The sequence below is a fragment of the Pecten maximus genome, chromosome 2, assembly GCF_902652985.1.
Source record: "Pecten maximus chromosome 2, xPecMax1.1, whole genome shotgun sequence".
NCBI classification, from domain to species: Eukaryota; Metazoa; Mollusca; class Bivalvia; order Pectinida; family Pectinidae; genus Pecten; species Pecten maximus.
Window position 1 is genome coordinate 49,924,514 of NC_047016.1, and position 25,538 is coordinate 49,950,051.

At 34.8% G+C, this 25,538-nt stretch overlaps 1 protein-coding gene across 1 annotated transcript in view; it reads right to left on the reverse strand.

Moving 5' to 3' along the window:
- Nucleotides 1-1,317: 1,317 nt before the first annotated feature.
- LOC117322368 overlaps nucleotides 1,318-25,538 on the reverse strand; it is a 54,069-nt gene continuing 29,848 nt past the window's right edge. Inside the window, 22 exon segments of the mRNA XM_033877235.1 lie at nucleotides 1,318-5,723; nucleotides 6,591-6,734; nucleotides 7,392-7,588; nucleotides 8,141-8,296; nucleotides 9,277-9,333; nucleotides 9,800-9,889; nucleotides 10,280-10,526; nucleotides 10,874-11,046; nucleotides 12,961-13,232; nucleotides 13,809-13,967; nucleotides 14,411-15,539; nucleotides 15,542-15,901; nucleotides 16,377-16,433; nucleotides 16,798-17,086; nucleotides 17,451-17,560; nucleotides 18,153-18,403; nucleotides 19,122-19,233; nucleotides 19,356-19,433; nucleotides 19,581-19,643; nucleotides 20,444-20,509; nucleotides 20,842-20,886; nucleotides 25,080-25,109. Coding sequence (XP_033733126.1) covers nucleotides 5,384-5,723; nucleotides 6,591-6,734; nucleotides 7,392-7,588; nucleotides 8,141-8,296; nucleotides 9,277-9,333; nucleotides 9,800-9,889; nucleotides 10,280-10,526; nucleotides 10,874-11,046; nucleotides 12,961-13,232; nucleotides 13,809-13,967; nucleotides 14,411-15,539; nucleotides 15,542-15,901; nucleotides 16,377-16,433; nucleotides 16,798-17,086; nucleotides 17,451-17,560; nucleotides 18,153-18,403; nucleotides 19,122-19,233; nucleotides 19,356-19,433; nucleotides 19,581-19,643; nucleotides 20,444-20,509; nucleotides 20,842-20,886; nucleotides 25,080-25,109 — 4,425 coding nt within the window. The 3' untranslated portion in view covers nucleotides 1,318-5,383.

The window sequence follows — 25,538 nt, forward strand, 5'->3', positions numbered from 1 at the left end:
AAATAGTGTAGTAAAGGGCAAGGTCAGTCAAACAGTGTAGTAAAGGGCAAGGTCAGTCATAGTGTAGTAAAGGGCAAGGCCAGTCAAATAGTGTAGTAAAGGGCAAGGTCAGTCAAATAGTGTTGTAGAGGGCACGGTCAGTCAAATAGTGTAGTAAAGGGCACGGTCAGTCAAACAGTGTAGTAAAGGGTAAGGTCAGTCAAATAGTGTAGTAAAGGGCAAGGTCAGTCTAATAGTGTAGTGAAGGGCAAGGTCAGTCAAATAGTGCAGTAAAGGGCAAGGTCAGTCAAATAGTGCAGTAAAGGGCAAGGTCAGTCAAATAGTGTAGTAAAGGGCAAGGTCAGTCAAATAGTGTAGTAAAGGGCAAGGTCAGTCTAATAGTGCAGTAAAGGGCAAGGTCAGTCAAATAGTGTAGTAAAGGGCAAGATCAGTCAAATAGTGTAGTGAAGGGCAAGGTCAGTCAAATAGTGTAGTAAAGGGCAAGATCAGTCAAATAGTGTAGTGAAGGGCAAGGTCAGTCAAATAGTGCAGTAAAGGGCAAGGTCAGTCAAATAGTGTAGTGAAGGGCAAGGTCAGTCAAATAGTGCAGTAAAGGGCAAGGTCAGTCAAATAGTGTAGTGAAGGGCAAGGTCAGTCAAATAGTGCAGTTAAGGGCAAGGTCAGTCAAATAGTGTAGTAAAGGGCAAGGTCAGTCAAACAGTGTAGTGAAGGGCAAGGTCAGTCAAATAGTGTAGTAAAGGGCAAGATCAGTCAAATAGTGTAGTGAAGGGCAAGGTCAGTCATAGTGTAGTAAAGGGCAAGGTCAGTCAAACAGTGTAGTAAAGGGCAAGGTCAGTCATTGTGTAGTAAAGGGCAAGGTCAGTCATAGTGTAGTAAAGGGCAAGGTCAGTCATAGTGTAGTAATGGGCAAGGTCAGTCATAGTGTAGTAATGGGCAAGGTCAGTCATAGTGTAGTAAAGGGCAAGGTCAGTCATAGTGTAGTAATATAATGGGCATGGTCAGTCAAATATTGTAGTAAAGGGCAAGGTCAGTCAAATATTGTAGTAAAGGGCAAGGTCAGTCAAACAGTGTAGCTAAGGGCAATGTCAGTTATAGTGTAGTAAAGGGTAAGGTAGGTTAGATAATTAATGTTATCATGAGGTCAGTCAAAATGTAAAGAGCAAAGTAGCTCAAAGGTTGAAGGGCAAGGTTGGTCAATTAGTGAAGGCCAATTAGGTTAGTTAAATAGAACAGGCCAAGGTCAAATAGTATAGGTCAAGGTCATAGTTTGTTGGACCCGAATCTTTTAGAAGTTAACAGACAAGACATACACATGACTACATGTTCCATCAACATATTTTGTTCTTTTTATTCTGTTTTATCAAATTTCACAAATTTTAATGCTTAGAGTACAGATCAACAGTTAAATGTTAAACAGTTAATACCACATCTAAAATCAGTTTTACCACACGGAGAGCCGACATACATTCTTAAGCCACATTTACGTATCAATAGGAACACAAAGGAATTATTTCATATAATAACATACAGAGCTAGGACTAATCACATGGCCACAGTTTCTAAATGTCGCCACGTGTAAACTAGGGCTTGACATGACTGTGCAGTTTCAGCAGAAATATAAGAATTAACAATTGTGTAAAAGTCACATACTACATATACATATCATGCCAAAATATAAACTTTAATTTCCTAAAAAATACTTTTTTATCAGCATCTGCAGTAAATTTCAACATCATACATTTGTGAAATGTCTTGTCTCTAATGAGTTTGGTAGATGATATGCCATCGGACTACTTGTCAGCCAGTTGCTGAAAGTTGAATATTTTGTGCATCATATTTAGAATATACAGCAATAGCTGACTGGCAGGTTTTATTAGAAGTCCAGGGAAACAAGGTTTTTCACATTCACAATAACAAATTAACTATCGAATATGCTGCTTAACCACTACTAGAGGTCACTGGATTTGTACGATATAAATTTGAAAATGTAACTGACCCTTGAGTAGAGAATACATATATATTTATGCCACACTTTCTTACATTTTTTTGGTGTGTAACATTGACCGACAAGTTAAATATTATTTAAACCCAAATTCTAACAATATTACATTACTTAAAAGTTACAATCATTGATTCTTCAGAAAATATATTGATAATGAATGCCTGGGGAAAAAAAAACTTTAAAAAAAAAATCACGACCATTACAGTAATATATCTTGTTTTAAATTATCCATCATGTCAAGTATACAACCTTTAGATAATGTTACGGCCTACTCGATCTCTTGTACTTTAAGACTTGCACTAAATTCATATATATACATTATATCTCCAACACCGGAGAGTTCATATGTAACCATGACAACTGAAAAACTAAAGATTTATCACACACTCTTTACAACACAAAACAGGAGAGTTCGAATGTAACCATGGCAACTGAAGAGCTATGATGTCACACAATGTGAAATGTGTGTACGAATGTAGTAGATATACATCCTTCGCTTCACAGAAATAAACAACATGGTCTAGATAAAATAACTAAGTCCCATCCATACATTAAACCTACAACCTGACCAAATTCGATGTTTAAAGAAATTTAAAATATACATCTAATAAAATTTACTATGAAATATCTTACCTTCATTTCAACATTCTACTTATTTTTGCTTTTATTTTCACACTTGTCAATCAATATTCTAGAAACAATTTTTTCTTCATATTTTTCAAAATGATCACTTTTTCCAAATTAAACGACATAATCTACCATATAAACTACTTTTGAATTGTGTTTTTTTTTTTAAAGTTATCTCCCTTTTTCTTAACATTCGTCCAAAGTAACAAAATCCATTTATTACAGGAGATAACAAATAAAGTAAGTTAAGAAGTGTCTTTAACTCAAAATTTACATTATAACTCAACATACACCCTTAACTTAAAAGTTGATACATGTATATTTGATGCATTCATAAGATTATTAATCTGCAGATGTTTGTAAAAGCCTACAGTGTAGATTGTACCATTCAATACTAGTCCCTCCAGGAAACGAGGACAATATCCAAACTACGCGAGATATATATATTAATCAATAATTTGGAGCTACAAGTCTTTTAACAACACATAGGAAAACATTAACGTTGGTATATCATAGGCAATTCGAATTCTTTCACTGTTGATTAAAAAAAATTGCACATTTTTAGTGTATATATATATATATATATTGATTCACACGAGAGTGACCACATAAATAAAAGCGTTATATTACAGCAAGTGCTACGGTGAGATTCCTAACGATTCATCGGACATAAACATTCGTATTTTCAATAATAATAAATAAGTTGCACGCTAATGCATTGGACAGGAGATATAAACTGTACAAATTATCACAAGAATTACAACAAACCTGAAAATTTTTTTTTACAAGAAAAAAAAAATGACGGTATACACAATATGTAATATTATTGTGGACGTTTAGGGGCTACAATATGACTTGACCTGTGGGGGCAAAGGTCAGATATTGACCACTAGGGTGTTACAGTTTGTCCTGAGAGGTTGTACAGGTAGATACGAAAGTGTGCCCATGGAGTTAACATATTTGTAAACACACACACTCAGACACATTCATACACATGTACATCTAATTTGTCCTTTTGTCGTTTTCTCTGGAACACACAAGAGACCAAATGACTTTAATTATATAATTGATGATGGACTTTACGACGGGAATGGCACAATCTTATGATGCATTGCAAAGTCGGAGGTAATTTAGAAAGGTGTCATAAAGTAGTAGTTTTTTTTTTTAAATTAAGGTTAAAAAATGGATCAAAATGGCGGTATCTATGTGCATACAAAATTCAACTGGAGGCAGTTTAGATTTGAGTGTCTTCCTCAATATCACCGAACTTCAATCTGGAACACATCAAGGCTTGTCTGGACTGGTGAGGTTATGATGTAATTTGAACGAGATAAATTTGAGTGTAGTATGAGAGTTAATCTGACAAGTTATCTTGTCAAAAATAATTTCCCATATCTAACTTTTCAACGAAATGTTATTTTGATATTAATATGAATTTTTGTATGTGGTGTATTAATAAACTATCAATCTAATGTAATATACCTTTAATGAATTCAAAGAATCCGACCGAATAAGTGAATTTTTACCAAATATTAGTGAATTCAATGATCCATGGACCGTTATTTCTGAGATTCGTTCCCGTCCCGATGATTTGTGACCTATGAAGCCTGTATCCAGATTTCTGGGTGCAAGAAAATAACAGAGCAAAATATTATATCATGTTTCATTTGTGACCAGTAATATTCATGACTGAGTATAGTATAAAACTACCAATTGGATGACAATTAAGGCAAAGAAACTCAAAACATATTTCTACATATACCTAGAAATTTTTGCACTCTCAATCTAATTTAGCGTTAATTGTTTTTCATTTATGAATAAGGCAATACTATAAAAGATTTCTTAAATCACTTTACCGACATGAACCTTTATTAGTTAATTATATTTTACCTTTAGACATTTCAGTAAACCTTGACCTTAATATTGCGTCCAATAACAGTTCATTATATTATAAACCCTGGTGATTTTCGTTTTTCCTTTCTTTTTCTTAACAATTTCTTTCAAATCTATTTTGTTCTTCTAAAGATCGTCAAATCCCTTTATAATTTCAAAACTTGTACGTCCAAATTGTGACATCATAGCTAGCAAATCTATATAGGGAAAAGACAGTTTTATCCAGTTTTAAATTTAAAAACATTTACCAATGGAAGCATGGCTTAAATAGATTCACATAACAAGGAACCAATTTATTTTTTAATAATATTTCTTAAAAAATAATTTTAAAAAAATGATTGAGAGGATTCTTTAAAGGTGATGATAGTTTAAATTTAAGTTCACAAATACGTGTCCTCAGTAAATTGGATGAAAGTTAATTTCTCACAAAAATAGAGTGATTTAAGTTGTTGAAATTCTGTTTCATTTACCAGGACACCACAACACGGATATCCTAGGACGTACCAACATTCACAGATTTTTACAAATACTGTCTTTACTAGGAATATCCGCAAATACCTTTACACAAATTCATACAACTTCACTGACTGTGATCTACAATTAATGACAAGTTCGCACTGAACTGGTGAAACGGTTTGAAAATGGTAAACCATGAAATCAAGTATAGTGTTATATTGTCATTTTAACGGAGATATGGTTTGAATTATTGAACATCCCACTTGCATTGCCATAGGTTTGAAGGTATGTAGTCCTAGATAGGTTTTCATTTAGTTACGGGATAAAACAATTTGAGACACATTCGTAACGGTTAAATGCACTTGCTATACATTTTACAAATGAACACAGCACTCAGAAATCCTCCTAAGTCGTCGTTTCCGACACTGACGCTTCCTGTAATGTCCCTGAAGAGTGGCTGGATAAAGGTGGCGCCACTGATGACGATGAATTAACTGAGGTCACAGACGATGAACTAGATGAAGGTACTGTCACTGCGGGTGATGGAGATGCTGCAGAGGATGACGATGATGAAGAATGGGATGAAACTGTCGATGAGTGCAGTATAAGTTCCTTCCACCGGGATTCAAAGAATTTCCGCAGCGTGTGGCCCCCTCGACCAACCTCCGATTCATCCTCATTAAAAGTTTTACAGTTTTCAAAAATAAGTCTACAATCAGCTGCAAATTCTGCTCTTGACTTATATCTGTAAAAGTTAGAAAATCAAACATGAATGACTATGTATTGTTAAATATCAAACTGGGAATTGTTTAAAGCAATTCATATTCCCTACCGTCCCCCTCCTAAAAATAGCAACAGTGACTTTGACCTTGACCCATAAACCCTGAAACTCCAACTTATCCAAGATAATATAATAATTTATCATTGTATGAAGTTGGATTAAAATTCCTGAAGGAATGAAGACACACAGACAATAGTAACTAAACAATGGTAACTAGAAAATGGTAACGACAATGGTAACTAGACAATGGTAACTCGACAATGGTAACGACAATGGTAACTAGACAATGGTTATTAGATAATGGTAATTAGACAATGGTAACTAGACAATGGTTATTAGACAGTAGTAACTAGACAATGGTAACTAGACAATAGTAACTAGACAATGGTAAAGACAACGGTATCGACAATGGTAACTAGAAATGGTAACTAGACAATGGTAACTCGACAATGGTAACTAGACAATGGTAACTAGACAATAGTAACTAGACAATGGTTATTAGACAATGGTAACTAGACAATGGTTATTAGACAATGGTAACTAGACGATGGTAACTAGACGATGGTAACTAGACAATGGTAACTCGACAATGGTAACTCGACAATGGTATCTAGACAATGGTAACTAGACAATGGTAACTCAACGATGGTAACTAGACGATGGTAACTAGACGATGGTAACTAGGCGATGGTAACTAGGCAATGGTAACTAGACAATGGTAACTCGACAATGGTAACTAGGCAATGGTAACTAGACAATGGTAACTCGACAATGGTAACTAGACAATGGTAACTAGACAATGGGATGTCCTCCAACTTAAAGTCTACTTACACAGAGTCCCTGAGCTTGTTTTTTATTGTACTGAAGTCCATAGGTTGTTTTATGTATTTACGGTACGTTGGGAACTGTTTGAAGTTTACAGGTTTAAGGAATGGCCAGCCATCTTCATGCTTTTCCATTTCTGTCAGAACCAGCCTAAGGGAGAAAGAACAATTATCATTTCTGTCAGAACCAGCCTAAGGGAGAAAGAACAATTATCATTTCTGTCAGAACCAGCCTAAGGGAGAAAAGAACAATTATCATTTCTGTCAGAACCAGCCTAAGGGAGAAAGAACAATTATCAGGTATTTTACATGACACAACAATGCGTGAGATTTTTTTCTTCTTCTAAATTTGATCTGTGTATCTGGACCAAAAACTGGGTCAATATTCACCAGGAAAATACTTTTCTCAATGATCACTGTTTATTAGCTGAAAATTGACCATAAAAAAAATAAAGTAAATTTTCTTAAAAGACAAATTTGCTGCTTATTACGAGCTAAGTTAAGATCTCAGAATTCAAATTAACATACATTTATATCCTATAATGAATTTTGGATATAAAAACTGTTTCCTCTGGTCACGTGGAATTTGTTCAATTAAATTTCTCAATATCAAAATAACCACTTTTGCAATGAAATCAACAAAATGTTCATCATATTTAATCCAATCTACAAAGAATCAAACTGTAAGAAAATTCAAAAATAGTAAAGATAAGAATATAGACATCATATCAGAGAAAAGTACTTAAAACTGACGAAAAATCACCATTTATTCAAAATTGTAAACATTAGAGACATCAGTATAAATTACCTGCACAAAGTCATATCATCGGACTGTTCGGCAGCTTTCTTCCTTTCATTTTCTTTGTTGCCTTTTTTCTTTTCTGACGATGGTGTCTCCATTTGTTTCGTTGATGCTTCAGAGTCTCGTCTTTGTATTGGAGTGGTGTTACCACCATCACACTTCTTCGGACTTTTCGGGCTTTTCCGTGTCCGTTTTCGTCCATTCTGTACAAGTAAATGTACCATAATAAAATTTATTGCAAAGCTAGCAATGACTTACATTACATAGATATGCCCCCTTCTCATCAACATCAATTAAACAAATTAGTGCAGGGGTTCGTGAGGTATCTTGTACAACAGCTTTTTATATATAATGTGATCAAGTTTAGCCTTTAACCTTTGACCCTGAATGATCACCAAAATCTGATCAGGTACAGAAGTTGAGGGCGTGATGTAATGGTGTGAATATGAACTATATCTGGAGTATATGAAACATCTTGTAAACAAGCTTTACATATGACACACACATGCACAAATACACAAAGTGATTATAGTGATTATAGTGATTATTATATCCCCAACCCTTCCCAATTACTATGCTAGGGGTATAATTTGAATAATTTATCGGCCCCCAATCCTTCCCAATTACTATGCTAGTATTCAATCACAGATACATATTTCAAATAAAAAAAAAAAAAAATCTTCAGCATTTAATGCTAAATCTGCATCCATTGATTTTTTTTATGATGATCTAAGGGAGATAATTCATGCTCTCACCATATTTGATGAACATGCTGGACACACCCATTTCCTGGGCATACGAGGTAGGGGTGGGTCAAGACAGTCGAGATGGATGGCTCGAGGACAGTGATGACACTCTGCAATCTTACCAGTCTTCTTCCCACACACAATACAACACGGCACGCCAGATGCCTGCAGAGAGGGAGAAAGGTCATCATAAGGTCAAGGTCATTTTGACGCCACGGTGATCAAGGTTATAAACAGGGATGTCATTAGAAGGTCAAGCTCTCCTGGAGGTCAAGGTCATTTTGATGCCAAGGTCATAACAAGGAGGGAAATCACTACAGGGTCACGTTCAGGTGGATCAAGGTTATGACCAGGGATGTCATTAGGTCAAGCTAAGCTGAAGGTCAAGGTCATTTTGATGCAAAGGTCACAACAAGGAGGAAAATCACCACAGGCTTAGGTTGATATTGGGGTCAATATACCAGCACTGTCATCAGAAGGTCATGTTTTATTGATTGATTATGTTTATGGCCAGTTGACAAATATGGCCACTTTCCAATTTGAAAATTTTTATAGCATACAGGTGGGTCTTCCCCGTTTAAAAATATATATGAGAAAAAATAAGTTTGTCCAGTGCAAAGATGGATGAGGACGACTTCCTCGTTTGCCAATGGTCTTGTATGGCAGATAAAATGTTTAAATAAGTATATTTTTTAAGTTGACATGATTTCATACTTAAAAGAACAGACAGTGAATCAATAAGAAATGTATCTACCAGAAGAGAAGGTCACTTTGCTAGAGGAAGGGTTTGCATTGATTCTATTACCAAGGAAATGATAAGGAGGAAGTCAAGGTCATTGTCCGTCATGTGGCTGATGTGGGAGGTCAGAGGTGGTTGCTAGGGTAATATGGAAATGTGGTATTTCACAATTAACAAGAGTGGAACTGATTAGCTTTTTTACAGAGACAAACACAGTGCAGTCACGGTTCAGTGAAAATGCATAAATGACCTAAACATCACAATAAGACAAGACCTTTGTGTGGAATGAGATTTGAAACAAATATAACGTCAAAACTATATACATTAAATTTCTTCTGGTGATATCATCGGACATGGTTATTTTACCTACAATTTCGTCTTTTTAAATCCTCAGTAACAAACTTACCTTAGATATACATTCATAACAGTACCAGTCACCATCTGGTATATTATCCATCTTGGGCTGAAACAGACCACAGTCACACTTTAACACCATAAACAGTAAGACAGCAAAATTTACCTGGACATATTGACTAATTCTGTTATCCGAACTTCACAACAGATTCACAGAGAACACACTGATTTGTCATATTCAGAAAATGTCAATATTAATTATTTCAGACATTTTCAAATTACATGTACAATTCTTTGTTTCCTTATTTTCTAATAGTTTATTTCCCAAATTTTTAATTGTTTATTTCCCAAATTTTTAATTGTTTATTCTCCAAATTTTTAATTGTTTATTTCCCAAATTTTTAATTGTTTATTTCCCAAATTTTTAATTGTTTCTTTCTCAAATTTTTAATTGTTTATTCCCCAAATTTTTAATTGTTTATTCCCCAAATTTTTAATTATTTATATCCCTATTTCTTCATTGTTTATATCCCTATTTCTTCATTGTTTAATTCTCTCTTCTGACAATAGAATACCTTGAAGCAGTATGTATGGTAACCCTGGTCACATCCGTCACACAACAACAGTTCTGCCTCATTGTCGTCCTTACGGCAGATCTGGCAAAGCTGAAACATACAAATGACACATGCTTTACCTATTCTGTTACTATCAATTCTAAATTCTATCAATTGTAAATTCTGTGTGTTACAATGTTTTTTGAGTTGAAGATTATGATCAACTTCAACATGTTGAAGACAATGATGAATTGAACGTAACAAAAGCTCTGTTTTGAACACAGACTACCACTTGACATTAGACCTAGCCTCACACTTAACCATGACCCTTCCTCCTTGAACTTTGACCCAGGTTTAGACTTAATTTTAACTCATCCAATATATTTGGCCTTTGACCCCGACCTTACTACTTAAACTTTTAACCTGTCATAGGCCTAACCTCAACACACTATATATTTGACCTTTAACCCTGCCTTACTTGTAACCTTGACCTGCCCTTACCACTTTCATGATGGACTTTTCCCAGGAGATGGAGGTGCTGAGCTGATGAACACACAAAGTCAGTTGTGCAGGTGAGGTTGCCTTGGCAACTGCAGACCGCCACGTGGCTAGACCAGGCGGTACGTCCTCAGGTCGCTCGGGGGCTTCCTGGTCGATAGAGTCGTTGTCATCCTCCTCCTCCTGTGTATGGCTGTTCCGTCGCTCCGACCGTGTGTGTTCAGCTAGACTGGCCAGATTGATTGTCACTCTACAATCGTAAGACAAACATATTTATACCTCTGCTTTTAACCATGATGTTTGAAAGTTTAAAGAGAAGAAGATTTTTTTGCTGAAACTCAATTTTCAAAATATGACATTTTATTTTATATAAACAACTTACGTCTTTGTGAGCGAAACTTTGATAAAGAGATATTTTATTTTATATCAATGGCTTATGTCTTTGTGAGTGAAGGTTTAATATATCACAATTTATCTTTGTAGCGACTAACGACTTTGTGAGTGGAGGTTTGATATATCACAATTTATCTTTGTAACGACTTACGCCTTTGTGAGTGGAGGTTTAATGTATCACAATTTATCTTTGTAGCGACTTACGCCTTTGTGAGTGGAGGTTTAATGTAGCGACGCTCTATGTTTGGTTCCAGACTCAACAGTTTCTCTCTAGCAGCATCCAGAGGATAGCGTTCATTCTCCTTGAGATCTAATTTGGTCCTGTCCACAATGGTGAGGTCTGTATCGTCGTCCACTCGGCTCGGAACCTTCCATCCCTGTTAGAATTTGTTTTTGTAAAGATATGCAAACAATTAAGATACCACTCAAACACAAAATAAGTAACATAAAAAGTTTTACAGACAAAAAAATATATATCTGATGTACAAAATCTCTTTCTGGTTTTGGAAAATAGGAAAAATTATCAATTAATAAATTAAATAATTAAACAATAGGATAGAATTCTTTAAGTTATTCATGATCATTTTATATACAAAAAATTTAATATCTTTTTAAAACTGTTCATTTCTTTAAATCAATTGATTCTTTTTAACCCATTCACAAACTACATACTGCATGCTCAAATAAAACAAAAAAACTATGACCTAAAAATTAAATCAGGAAAAATTTGCAGGTGCACAAGGTAACATTCCCAAAACTCAAAAACATTAGAACTAAATTCACTCAACATGCAAAAAAGTTTTAAAACTTCTCACAACACCAATCTAGAAATGACTTCAAAGCCAAGAAATTTTTCTGTGCTTTGCTTGATAGAATTATCTTAATAGTAGTTTTGGTAGAAAAAAAACTCATCTTTGTTAGAATTGCTTGTTTTAAATCAAGAAATTAGTTGAAAGTCTTTTTCAATGGTGAAAATGTAAGAAACCATTCACAAGACAACATTTACTAAATATGATTTAGCACAATAAATACATATTAGTTGACAACATCAAGGTTATATTTAACAACATCCAAAGCAACATCTTATGAGGAATCTTTTTTTGTATGTTAAAACTTCAATTTGACGAATTTTCAAATAAAGATTGTTTGCATTAATCTTCTCTGTGAAGATTTTGTCAAATGGAATTGGATTTGTTGTTAAGCAGAGTTTTTTTAATTTCTTGCTTAAAAATTTGTTAATTCAAACATGCTACCTCTCCGACAAAATAGGTTTTATGATTGAGTAAAAAACTAAAATAAACTGTTGTATTATGTATACTAGCTATTACCACCGTCCAAAAGTTTTGACTTCTGAATTTTATCATTTAGATTTAAAGTGAATAAATAATTAATTGAACCCTAAGAAATCCTATTGTACTATGCTTCTATATGTGGTAATACCAGGTATGTTATTTTCAGTTTTATATGACACAGTTAGTTTTAGGACACTGTTACTTTTTTTCAATTGTTTGTGTAAATAAGATATATTTCTATACTGTAAGTGCAATTTTATGTTTTTGTGACAAGAAGTGTACACACACTGTTAGCGGTGTAGCATTTAGGATATCATTGTTGCTATGGTGATGTGGTTGTATAACTAGGATACCATCGTTGCTATGGTGATGTGGTTGTATATCTAGGATATCATTGTTGCTATGGTGATATGGTTGTATATCTAGGATATCATTGTTGCTATGGTGATGTGGTTGTATATCTAGGATACAAGTGTTGCTATGGTGATGTGGTTGTATATCTAGGATATCATTGTTGCTATGGTGATATGGTTGTATATCTAGGATACAAGTGTTGCTATGGTGATGTGGTTGTATAACTAGGATACCATCGTTGCTATGGTGATGTGGTTGTATATCTAGGATACCATCGTTGCTATGGTGATATGGTTGTATATCTAGGATACAAGTGTTGCTATGGTGATAAGGTTGTATATCTAGGATACAAGTGTTGCTATGGTGATATGGTTGTATATCTAGGATGCAAGTGTTGCCATGGTGATATGGTTGTTTATCTAGGATACCATCGTTGCTATGGTGATATCGTTGTATATCTAGGATACCATCGTCGCTATGGCGATATCGTTGTAAATCTGCGATACTATCCTTGACATACCTTACAGTTAGGTTCATGCAGGGCACCACACTCAGCTAGGAAAACCAAGAAACTACCAAACGCCGACAAAATGTCGTGTGTGAAGCATGCAGTGCTTTCTCCACTACCTAAGGTATAAAACAAACCTTGACCTGTAGACTTGCTGAAGCTACACGTTCCACCAAATTCTCCACTTCCTCCAGCACCGACAGCTCCACCTGGTGTGCAATCTCGGGCAACCATTCCTTCTGTGGCGGGGGCGGTGTTTCCTTTGCTTTCTTCTTCTTTGATTTCTCCTCGTCCTCCACCTCTTTTTCATCGCTTTCTTTCTCTTTCTTCTCCTGGCCATCTCCTTCCTTCTCTCCTTCCTCTTCTTCCTCCTCATCTTCTTCTGAGGAGTCGGACTCCAGGGATACAACTACACATCAAATGTTGTATTAGATGATACATGACAACACTATGTTTTATAATACTCTGCAATTATCTAGCAATAAGCCGATGTCTGGTAATAAGCCGATGTCTGGTAATAAGCCCATGTCTGGTAATAAGCCCATGTCTGGTAATAAGCCGATGTCTGGTAATAAGCCCATGTCTGGTAATAAGCCCATGTCTGGTAATAAGCCCATGTCTGGTAATAAGCCCATGTCTGGTAATAAGCCCATGTCTGGTAATAAGCCCATGTCTGGTAATAAGCCCATGTCTGGTAATAAGCCCATGTCTGGTAATAAGCCCATGTCTGGTAATAAGCCCATGTCTGGCAATAAGCCGATGTCTGGTAATAAGCCAATGCCTGATAATAAGCTGACCCAATGTTCAGATCAGCAGACATGCCAGCGAATTCTATTTTCTTGTTCAGCATCGATCTGCATTATTTTATCAATTCAATTGCATCCTCATTCATTCCTAATAATCTGCATATTATCTGATTTCTGAGGTAGAATAGTGACAGAAAGTGAATAAAATTATTTCCCAACAAGAAAATGTTTCTACTTACTTTCCTTGTTTCCTTTGGAGCATGAGTCACAGGCGTAGTCCATGTATTTCTGGAAGGATTTCTGGAGATTTTTCTCGCGGATTCCACGAGGATGACAGTGCCGCTGTAACGTTCTTAGTTGTTCAGGATCAGTTACACGCCACCAACTTTTCTTCATGTCTGAAAAAGTTAATTTTTTAATGATAAAAAAATATATAATCTCATAGGTTTTTAAATCATTAACCAAATTTTTACCTTTTACACTGTAGATATTTTACATCAGGGCCTACAACAGCTAGGGTTACAGGATAATGGGTTAATTGTCTTAACAAACTTTTGACAATACAAGAGTAAGAGAAAATATCATTATCAATAACTATATCCATATCAACATCATTAACAATAACTTTATCCATATTAACATGCTCAACAATCATGCAACCCCTATTTGTATGAATATGGGGAAAATAACATACAATAAATAAAATAACATTTCTATAACTGTATACTGATTTAATGAAACATTCTTAGATTTCTGTAGTTTACATGTCTAAAATAATAAATATTATTGTATTCTCCCTGAAACATTTAAATTCAGATAAAATACTAGTGAAACACCTCACCTTCTGGAATAGGCTGCCTTTCTCCCTGGAGCTCCTTGAGGATGGCCTCCGTTGATTCCTGCTGCTGGCCTCCCGACGCCCAGGTATCCATCTCTACCTTGGGTGTGAGAGGCACCTTGAAGGAGGAATCGTTGAGTTTTGAGGGCGAGTCACAGCTCGTGTTGGTGGAAGCCGTCGTGGCACTGTAGTTGTTGGGACTATAAAGCTGGCCCATTTGGAATGAGGAAAATGACGGGCTGTGGAGGGGGAAGGCACGCAGGGACATGGGCGAGAAAAACGGAGAGGCGCCAGAGAACGGACTAGTGCTTAGGCCAACCTGGGGCGAGCTTCCCTGAGTCATACTGAGGTCATCACAAGGCATTCTGGGTAAGATGCTGAACCACGGTTTTTGTTCACCATCTGTGGAGGAACTTAATGATTTGATCATTTGATCCGGTGAGACTGGGAAAAGAGGGCTCTGTAGGAAATGATTGTTCTGGCTGGTCAAATGAGAGTGGTCCTTCTTGAGAAGTGTGTCGATGCTGAGAAAGCTAGCTTTGCCCTCCGTGTGGGATGGGGTGCTGCTCTTTTGGTGTTGGTGAGCTGGGCGGGGACTGGATCCCCCGGGGGACAGGCTAGAGGTGGAAGGATTGGAACCTAAGGCGCCATTGAGGGATGGACTGAATGGGGGGAAAAACAATGAAGGTGCTGAAGAATATGGTGTAATGAGAGGCGAAGGGGAGGTAAGCAAACTGTTGTTCACAACCGATTTAGAATCGTCACTTTTACCCTCACTTTTGGAGGGCGAAATGGCGGAGGATTCACTACTACACAAGTCACTGAGTTTACTGGAGGATGGGGACTGCAGAAATATGTTCGAGGAACTTTTAACAGAGCAGTCCAGTTTATTATTGCACACTGAGGTAGTAGGAGTTATCTCCCCATTACAAGTCGTCTGCTTGTGTTTGTCCATTTTCCATGAGGTAGGAAATAATGCCGAAGTCACAATAGCTGCTTGGCCAGTTTCTGACTTACATTCATTCTTTTCTTCGTCAACCTCCATCTTGGTTGCCGTGGAGAGAGAACATCCCTTATCCAAACCTTCTTCCTTTACCGTATCCCAAACATTACGATCTTCTTTCCGTTCTGACTTTACTGTAGTTGCTTCACTTTTATGTCTGGTTTGTCCGTTTTGATTGTCATTTTTTCATCTTCACACTTTTCCTCTTTAACAATACTTCCATTTAAATTAGAATTTTCACATTCCATTTTTTCTTCTTCCTTTATTTCCTCACTTTCTGTTTTTATCTCAACTATTTCCTCCTTGATTTCTTGGACTTCCTCTTTCAGATCCTCATCCTCCACCGACTTTCCGGTCTCGAGGCCCTCAACAAACACACCTCCGGCACACGGCAGTACCCAGTACTTACGCCGGTATCGGTCCGAGCCAACCATTATTGCACGAAGTTTATGGGAAGACTTGAACACTTTTGCTCTGTACTGAGCATGTTGCTGAAAGTAAACAGAAACGAGATTTACAAAACAATATAAATAAAGTCCTTTCCGATTTGAGTTGGATATTTTACCAAATCAACAAATACATTTCCTGTTTTAATGACAGCAGCACTTCTTCCCACACTAAACAAGGTCTTATATTACTTTAAAGGTTGCTGAGCTGTTAAGATTTTTCTCGCCTAATTCACTATTTAGGAATCAACTTGTCATTCACAAATGTTGAAATAATATTTGATTTGAAGAAAAATACAATTACATTGTATATATAAAATGAAATTGCATTTTGCAAATTTTTTTTATTATTTATTTTTACATAATACAAATACATATAACAAGACACCCAATTTCAATGAAGACTTTCACATACCCAATGTGTTGGATGTGTTTCCCATCATCAATTTTGTTAAAAACCAACAAGACAATATGTTACGTAAATTTTGGTTGGTGAAAACTTTGGTTAGGAGTTACCTACCTTTTGTAACTTTTCAAGCTGTTTATCGCACTCTTCCAGTGACAGTGGCTCTTCCTCCTGGAGATAAAATATGGTACGCTATGATTAAAAACTTCTTAAAGGAATTTCTATAAATTAAAATGCTTAATTCAAAGAAGACAACTCCAGAGTACTTTTCTCTCAAAATGTTGCCTGAATTGTGAGATCCACAAGTCAAATTCTAAAGTATTACTATCAGTGCCACATGTCACTAATGATACCATGAATGCCATTCTAACATTTATGAACATCTAAGCTAATTCTTAAGGATTTGTAACTTTTATGGTGACTACTATGGATATTTTTTCTGCACACCAACAAAACTAGGCATGAATTTCTATTCTGAAATCAAAACACATCTCTTCTGATATTTTTCCGCCAAATTTTCCAAACATTTCCTTACATCTCCATCTGTTTCCTGGCATCCAGACTGGGCATCATCGTCACTGTCGTTACCACTTTCCTCTTCCTTCTCCTCCTCATCATCACTACAGCGTTTATTCATGCCGGAGGTGTTCTGCGACTCATCACCCTCCGGCCCCTGAGCTGAGGAATCTAGGTCAGAGACAGGTTTGGAGACAGGCCGATGAAACTTTTTAGCCTGTAGTACCCGGAGCCGGCGGAGTTTGCCTTCGACAACCCATTTGTCACGGCGGATGTCCCCCATACGGTCCAAGTGCTTCTCGATCTCTCTGGAGATATTTTAACAAAGGGAGATAACTAAACCACTCAATCAACCAAATACATATAATATAACATATCTAATACTACCTTAAGCAGCCTTAATTATTTTAGATGTTCATTCACAACTTTTCATTCAACAACTGAATTGAATTTTATTTTTGCAAAAAAAATTGCTTATAATATTGAAATAGTTTCCTCTCAATTACAAGGTCAACTATTCCCAATTAAAACTCATTTTTATCATTCGTACACACAAAAATAAAACAAGTAATTTTCAGTATCTACATATTAACAGTTTAGAATCTTAAAATGTACATATCTTTGAAGTATTAATAGTTTTTTACATTAAGTTGGTCACTTCAGAAAACTTACGAAGAAATAGATTTTCCACAAAGCAGTTCATTGCATAGAAATGCTAGAATGGCAGCTTTCCTGATATGGTCCAGTGACTCGAGAGGTAACTGTGACAACCAGTCGCTCATCTGTAACATCACAAGTATGCAATAAATATCACTGTGAATGTATTTATGACACCGTATGCGAAAACCTCAGTTTCTAAACTGACATTTTGATGTTTACATAACAACAAATCATAAATATATAACTTGCATGTCTTCCTAAATATATTTGGTCTCATAACTGATTATACAAAATGTATTTAAAAATACCTTTTAAAACTGAAGATAATCCTAGCAATAAATGTCTATACATTATAGAGCCAGTACGGTTCTAGACAGTTCTAATTGAAGGTAATCTTTACCTTTAATGTATATATGCTTTAAGTGTTATTACCCAGAATGATATTTTGTAAAATTCCATTAAAAGTATTCATTCATTATTCCAATAGATATACGACAAAATTTATCAAATTTCATTTCATGAGATTTTTCAAGCCACCAATTTTGTGGGGACAAAAAATGAAAAAATAAAAAATTGAAAATATAATGTTGGTAAAGACTTACAATAATCACAGATGTTTTTAAGTTACTCAATTATTGATTAAAAAATATTATAGAAAGTACAATTGCTAGAAATATGTTACTTAATAACAATCAAACTCAGCTGTGTAACTACCTCATTACTTCCACCATTCCTGGCCACAACAAAAATTCGTAAAATCTCTGAAACGATGGAGTCTGTGATCTCCATGTCAACGATTTTCTGCCCTAGCTTTGTGACAGCTTCTTTAGGATTGGGGACACCAGGGTCACTGATAGCGTAGCGTAGCAGGTGGGAAACGAGGGAGACGTAATCCTCGCTGTCCTCCTCCGTTTTACCCAGAATGCCATCCTGTAGGCCTCTCAGTGTCGGCAGTGTGTCCTTGTCTGTCACACAAATAAAAAAAAACAGGTACAGTAAATGTACCGTAAATATTCGCGTATAGTGAAAAAGACCACTGCGCACTATACGCAAGTACAAGCCTTTGCCCGTCAGAATGAATGTGATTTGAGATTGTTTCCTTCCACAGCAGGATTATGATTTAATACTTAGAGATCTATATATATATATATAACATATAAAGCATTAAGAATTTTAATTTTATTTTTGTGCTTTTTGCTCTTGAAGCATTTGGCCAAGTTATGATTGCTTTAATAACATTACCTATTAAAGCTCTTGAAGTATTTGGCTAAGTTATGATTGTGGTAATTACATTATCTTTGTGCTATTCCTACCGAAAATATGAGAATGCGCTAACTCTTCATTGCACTTATTTGTTATAATTTGGAAATGTATGAAAATTTGAGTGGATCAAAATTAATATGTTCACAATAATTTATTTGTTACCTGCCCCAGGTTTTGTCAATGTCTTTACCTTACAAAAACTAAACGTAATATTTCCACAGGAAAGAATCATTAGATTTAAAGATAACTTTCCTTAAATTCAGTAATGCTTTCAAATCAAAATTTCAAGCTGAAGTATTTCCTTATATCTTAAAACCAATAATTTTCAATGAGTAAAATATACATAAACTCATAAAAAAATCTTTGATGTGTTATAAGTATATCTAAGTATACCTAAAATAATGAAATTTTCAGACTTACCATATCCCAGGGCATCAGCGAAGTTATGGAGAAACTCCAACACCATAAGGATATCGGCAAAGGCGGCACTGTCCGTTTGGATCCCTGGTATCCGAGGATACTCTGGTAATGGCTGGGAAAATATAACACATTATCTTTACTGGTAAATCTTAAAGCAAAATCTTTGTCACTTGTGATTTAAACAATTGGTCAAATTTCCCGAAATTCTTTGTGATGTTTGACCGTGCAACTTACCCGACTGTCTCTCAGTTCCATATCCTCTGTGGGTTTTTTCAGCTCCCTTGCCATCTGCAGTTCCCAACGCTTTTGCTCCTGCACAAAAAAAAAATCAACAATATATCAAGTTTTAGAATAATGATGTTCAATTTTTGGTATCAATAGTTTTAAACAACTTTTACATTTTTTAACAGTGAAAATATTTTGTAACAGATTTTGTTGTGAACATTTTCAACTACTCACCATCTTCCTTTCCCTGACCATTCGTTTCTCTACAACTTTTTCTTCCTTCAGGCGATCCCTTTCCTTTTGAAGAAAACAAATATTATAATTAGATTTTGAAATGAACTACATGTACCGTTGTACTACCGATACTCAAAAAGTTTGATTTGTGTCACAAAATCATATCTAATAACGAACCCATGTAAAGTACATTTACATCATTATCATTATTCATATACCATTTTATAAAAGTTATGAGATATAAAAATAAGTATTTTAACACCTGACACAATGAATATTATTTTTGATTTTAAATAAATTTAAAACTGTGACCATTTCCCTCAAAACAATTCAAATGTATCAGGCCCCAATTTCATCATTGTTCCTTTCTTCAGAAAATTCCTTAACTTAAAATTTTCCAGAAGAAAGCATTACAGAATTTAGGAAACATCCTAGTTAGGGACAGAGTCTTTATTTCTGTAGTGCTTTCCTATGGAAACCTTTAAGCTCGGGAATATTGATGATCCTGGGGCCAGGTGAAATTCCACTTTCCTGAGTCTAGTTCCAGGTCATTAACAGAAACAATGTATGAGATATAGACTAATCGCAGTACATTTATAATCTAGAACATTTGATTATTAATTCTAAAATCTTTCAGACAAATTTAAAATTTACAACATTTAATTTTAAATTTTAAAAACTTTCAGACACCTAACCCTATTTCTCTTCTCATTGATCTAGTATTCCTTAAATGACCATTATGTGTATACATGTATACCCCTAACAAACATGTAAGGAAATCTATTGATTTAGAAAAATTAAAAATAATTCTCTTGTGGTACAAGTTTAAATGCTGTATAGACTATAAATAGGATAGGCCTTACTGCCTGTTTCTTCTGGGCCTCCATAGCTTTGACCAGTAGAATATGCTGCCTTTTCCTCTCTCGCTCCTGAAAATAATGACACAAATTAAATTCAAGGCTACAATGAGCAGTAATCTAATGAAATATATGGATAATATAAAAATTAAAGCCATCAGTTTATAATTCTGTTTACCAATACAGCAATGCTTTCATTAGACAAACTGGCTGATACAAATTTCTGCTTTTTTTATAGGCAAGTTTGAATCCCTGACTGTGAATTAACCAAAATTTAAAATCAAATTTTAAAATCCTGTACATGTAACAAATTTTAGTTTTACTGTAGTGATAGGTACTGGTATTATAGACCCATGAACTAACAATGCTATGAGTGTTCATGAGACCATGAATGCCAATCTCACCTGTTCCTTCATCATCAATGACTGTTGTCTCTTCATTTCTCTTTCCTAGAAAAAAAAAGAAATTCTTTAACACAAGGTAAGGTTTATCTATACACCACAAAAATATAATGACATAATCATTTCATCTCTTCCCATTTCTTGATTATTCATGTTGGTAAATTTCTTATCTAAAACTGGAGTAATATCCACTTAACGACTCATGACTAACTCTGGCAACAAAATGATACTTGTGAACTAGGAACTCAGTGAGCAAACCAGCATGCATCATGCTATTTTACAATTAGTACATGTGATCATATTTAGCCAAAAGAATGTTCATAACAGAAAGATTATTTTCATTCCTTGCTTATAAATGCTTATTGGTCACATAGAGTTATGGTTTGTCATAAGTATATAGACCAACATTCTCTTGAGCATCTCACAAAATTCATTTCATAATTTTTGATAATTACCTTATAAATATCTAGCTACAATTTAAATAACAATTTCTTGGTGCATCATCTCTAGAAAATATAATTATTTTATCCAGCCAATTCAAACATATTGAAGATACGTGGCATTATTCTGGTTCAACTTTTGTGTGAAGAGAGACATTTTTTAATTAATATGTATTTAAAATTCTCAATTCAATTTTTTTTTCTTTTTGCATGATTCTATAAAATAATTGTAATGATTATTGTTTTGATAATTAAAAAGCTGAATTAAGACACAGAAATAAATTCCCTAACTAGCAGCCATTCCTTATAGTGTAGAGTCGGACCAAAGTGATCCCCAAGCCAGTTGGGTTATGACGCATCACTAATACAAGTATAGGGTTATTTATAGAAAGAAGCAGGAAAGTGTGTTAAACAAGGATACTATCAGGCACTAATGGATCCCCCTGATACCTCAGATGGTGTCCCCAAATATAATACACAAGGGGTCCCCATGATACCATGCGTGGTGTCCCATAATATATTACAAAAGGGATCCCCATGATACCATGCATGGTGTCCCCAAATATATTACAAAGGGGTCCCCATGATACCATGCGTGGTGTTCCCAAATATATTACAAAAGGGATCCCCATGATACCATGCGTGGTGTCCCCAAATATATTACAAAGGGGTCCCCATGATACCATGCGTGGTGTCCCCAAATATATTACAAAGGGGTCCCCATGATACCATGCGTGGTGTTCCCAAATATATTACAAAAGGGATCCCCATGATACCATGTGTGGTGTCCCCAAATATAATACAGAAGGGATCCCCATGATATCTTGCATGGTTTCCCAATATAAAGTACAAAAGGGGTCTCCAGAATACCTTGCATGGTGTCCCTTAATATATATCAAAAGGGATCCCCATGATTGCATATGTGGTGTCCCCAAATATAATACAGAAGGGATCCCCATGATATCTTGCATGGTTTTCCAATATAAAGTACAAAAGGGGTCTCCAGAATACCTTGCATGGTGTCCCTTAATATATATCAAAAGGGATCCCCATGATTGCATATGTGGTGTCCCCAAATATTTTACAAAAGGGGTCCCCATGATATCTTGCATGGTGTCCCCAAATATATATCAAAGGGATCCCCATGATTGCATATGTGGTGTCCCCAAATATTTTACAAAAGGGGTCCCCATGATATCTTGCATGGTGTCCCCAAATATATATCAAAAGGGATCCCCATGATTGCATATGTGGTGTCCCCAAATATTTTACAAAAGGGGTCCCCATGATATCTTGCATGGTTCCCCCAAACATGCTGCTGAAGAGGCCCAATGATACCTCAAAGACATTACAAACTGGGTTTCTATGGGCACCCCGAAGTGGAGATATAAATGCTGGGTGATTCACTTTGAGTACAAGGCTAATTTACATTCATTCTAATTTTGCGAAGATATACGTTGGAGGATGCTTAAAATATAATGTTTGATCTGCTCGATGCCCATACAACTCACTACTGAGCCTGTGAAAACCATAAGCTGTTCACAATACAAAATATTTCAACTAGAAAACATAAAATATGTATGGTACATATTGTATTTCATCTATAAATATCAAAATATGTTGAAGTTTTCAAGAAATATCTGTTCCCATGGATATGTTTAAAATGGTTTTCTCTAAAATCTACCATCCAAATAGTCTAACAATATAAGTTGGTAAAATCTCTAAAAAAAAGTTGTTTTTTTTTGTTTTTTTTAATTTCCATTAAAGATAAAACATATCAAAACATCTTTATCATCTTTATAACATTATCAAACATCAATCATTTCAACAACAAGCATAAAACAGTAAACAACTTATTTACCAAAATTAGTAAGCATTAACTTTGTAATGAAACTACATTGTATATTTCATATTCATCAATGTAAATTGTCAGAAAGTGAATCCGAGTTTATTTTGATCCCAAAAGTCCCCACATGTGATTGTTCAATTGCTTGCTTCAACAAGTTATTAAACTAAAACTAATCAAATACATTCCAATATTAAACTGTCAAATTTCCATAAAACATATAGGATATTTAAAATTTGTACAAAAGATCATTAATTATTATTAATCAATGACTAACAGCATTCATCTCCTCTCTCTAGCAGCAATTATATCTAAATTATATCTAAAAATAAAAACAGCTGAATATCTTGTTTTTAGTCCACACAGTAAATTTATAGGCAAAAATGACGTATGAAAAATAGTGTTTGTTACAAAGGTAATTTTTATTTTTTTTTTTTGAAAAACTGAACTTAATCAGAGAAAAAAAACTTATTCATTAACAAAACAACATACAAGGTAGGAAATATTGACCAATTTCGCATTTGTGAAAACAGAATAATTTTTAGACTAAATCTTAAAAAAAAAAAAAATGAAAAAAAAATTCACCGCAATATTACACACATGAAACGAAGATTACTAAGCTGAACACACTTAAAGCATAAAATTAAAACAAATATTGGTAAATGAATTATTTGTCCCAATTAAATAAAGCATTTTCATCACTTAAATCTAAAGTCTACTTGGTTTGTAATAAGTATTCAGAGTGACAGTCCAGCCTTTATAGGGAGTAGGATTTATAGCTGAGAACACTGACTATAGTCGGTGAGACAAAATCTAGCAATAGGTGGAGTCATGTAGGTGGTAAACCAGTAACTAAGTACAGCTCACAAGAAGGGAGGTATTAAAAATAACTTAATTAAATCAACACCCAGTTTGTTACCAAGACAACTCAAAGAAAATAAGAAATAGCAATAATAATCACTGACCAAGTAAAAAGTGGAAAACAGCAACCATTTGCAAATTTTTCACCCGCCTATAGACATTGTCAACAGATATGACATATGTCCAGTATGAAGTTGTGATCGTGAATAGCTTATATCTGAACACATCAAGTTTACCGACATTTGAGATATAGCTCAGGTTTCATCGTGTTCAGCCTTACACCGAAGGCATTAGTAACTTCTGTGCTGTATGCAATCCTCGCCAACGGATAAAATGAGATCTAGAAGACAAACTTTTTCCTAAACTATACTGAATGGACTTCGGTTCTTTGGGGATTTCCCCACTTTAATTTATAACGGAAAAACAGTCACTCTTGTTTCCTGACAACTGAAAACAGCGTATATAGATCCCAAGTATGTATTACCCTAGAATTCAAATATTTTGATATTCAAAGAAGGAATATATGATAATTCATTGTATATTTTCCCTATCTTCGCATAAGATTTCCGTAGTAATACATGATTATAAGATAGTCGGGAGATACATCAGTACATGTATATACAATGTACATCAATATATATATATGCTTAGAAAAATGAGAAGAGAATCCACCTATTAGAAGCTTAAAGATATAAGCAAATATAGAATACGCAAAAAGAATAGTTTGATAATACTATAATGATACATTTTAAGCTACATGATGCAAGATACATTAGCGTCTAAGAATTACTCAAGATCAACTCCTCCCAAAAGCTCAAAGTTTTATCAGAATTTGCCAAAAAAGTTCATCGAAATTTGCAACAACCAATACCGACTGAAACTGGTAGTTATTTCTTTACAAATGTCCGTCATTTAAACCTTTCACTAATTATTTTTTTTACTTCTAAACCACAATCAACCCCTGACATGGTCGGCTGTAAGCCATGAGCAGACGTCATTTTAAAAGTTGCTACGGCGACTCGTGAACTTTTGAGAGGGGACTATATTGAAGCGAGGATGGATACATGTAATGGGCGTAAAGAGGTCAAACTTACTCTCTCCATATGATACCACATGAGGTTTGACTGCAATGTTACACAAGGAATAAACATTTCAGGCAGCAGACACAACCATAGTAAATATGTAGTTCTTTTTTTAAAAACTGTGTCGTGATACATAACAATTCACATGTGCATGTGTTATAGAATTATTAATTGTTAGTTGAATACAGAGAAATTATTCTGTGCAATTTTAGCATTTTTTTTATCAAATAAAAATTACACTGATTATTATTTTTCAATTTAATAATAATAGAATAAATAAAACCTGTACAATTTCTATTTTATACACATTTTGATGGCTTTAGGCATCATGTCTCCTTGCCTGTATATTTCACATATATAAAATGTATATAGATTTTTTTATTTGGGTATTGGTTGGTTTAAAACAATAAAGAAATCCTATGAATTATGATTTCCAAGAATTGTTCAACAGAGAGATGAGACATGCAGAGA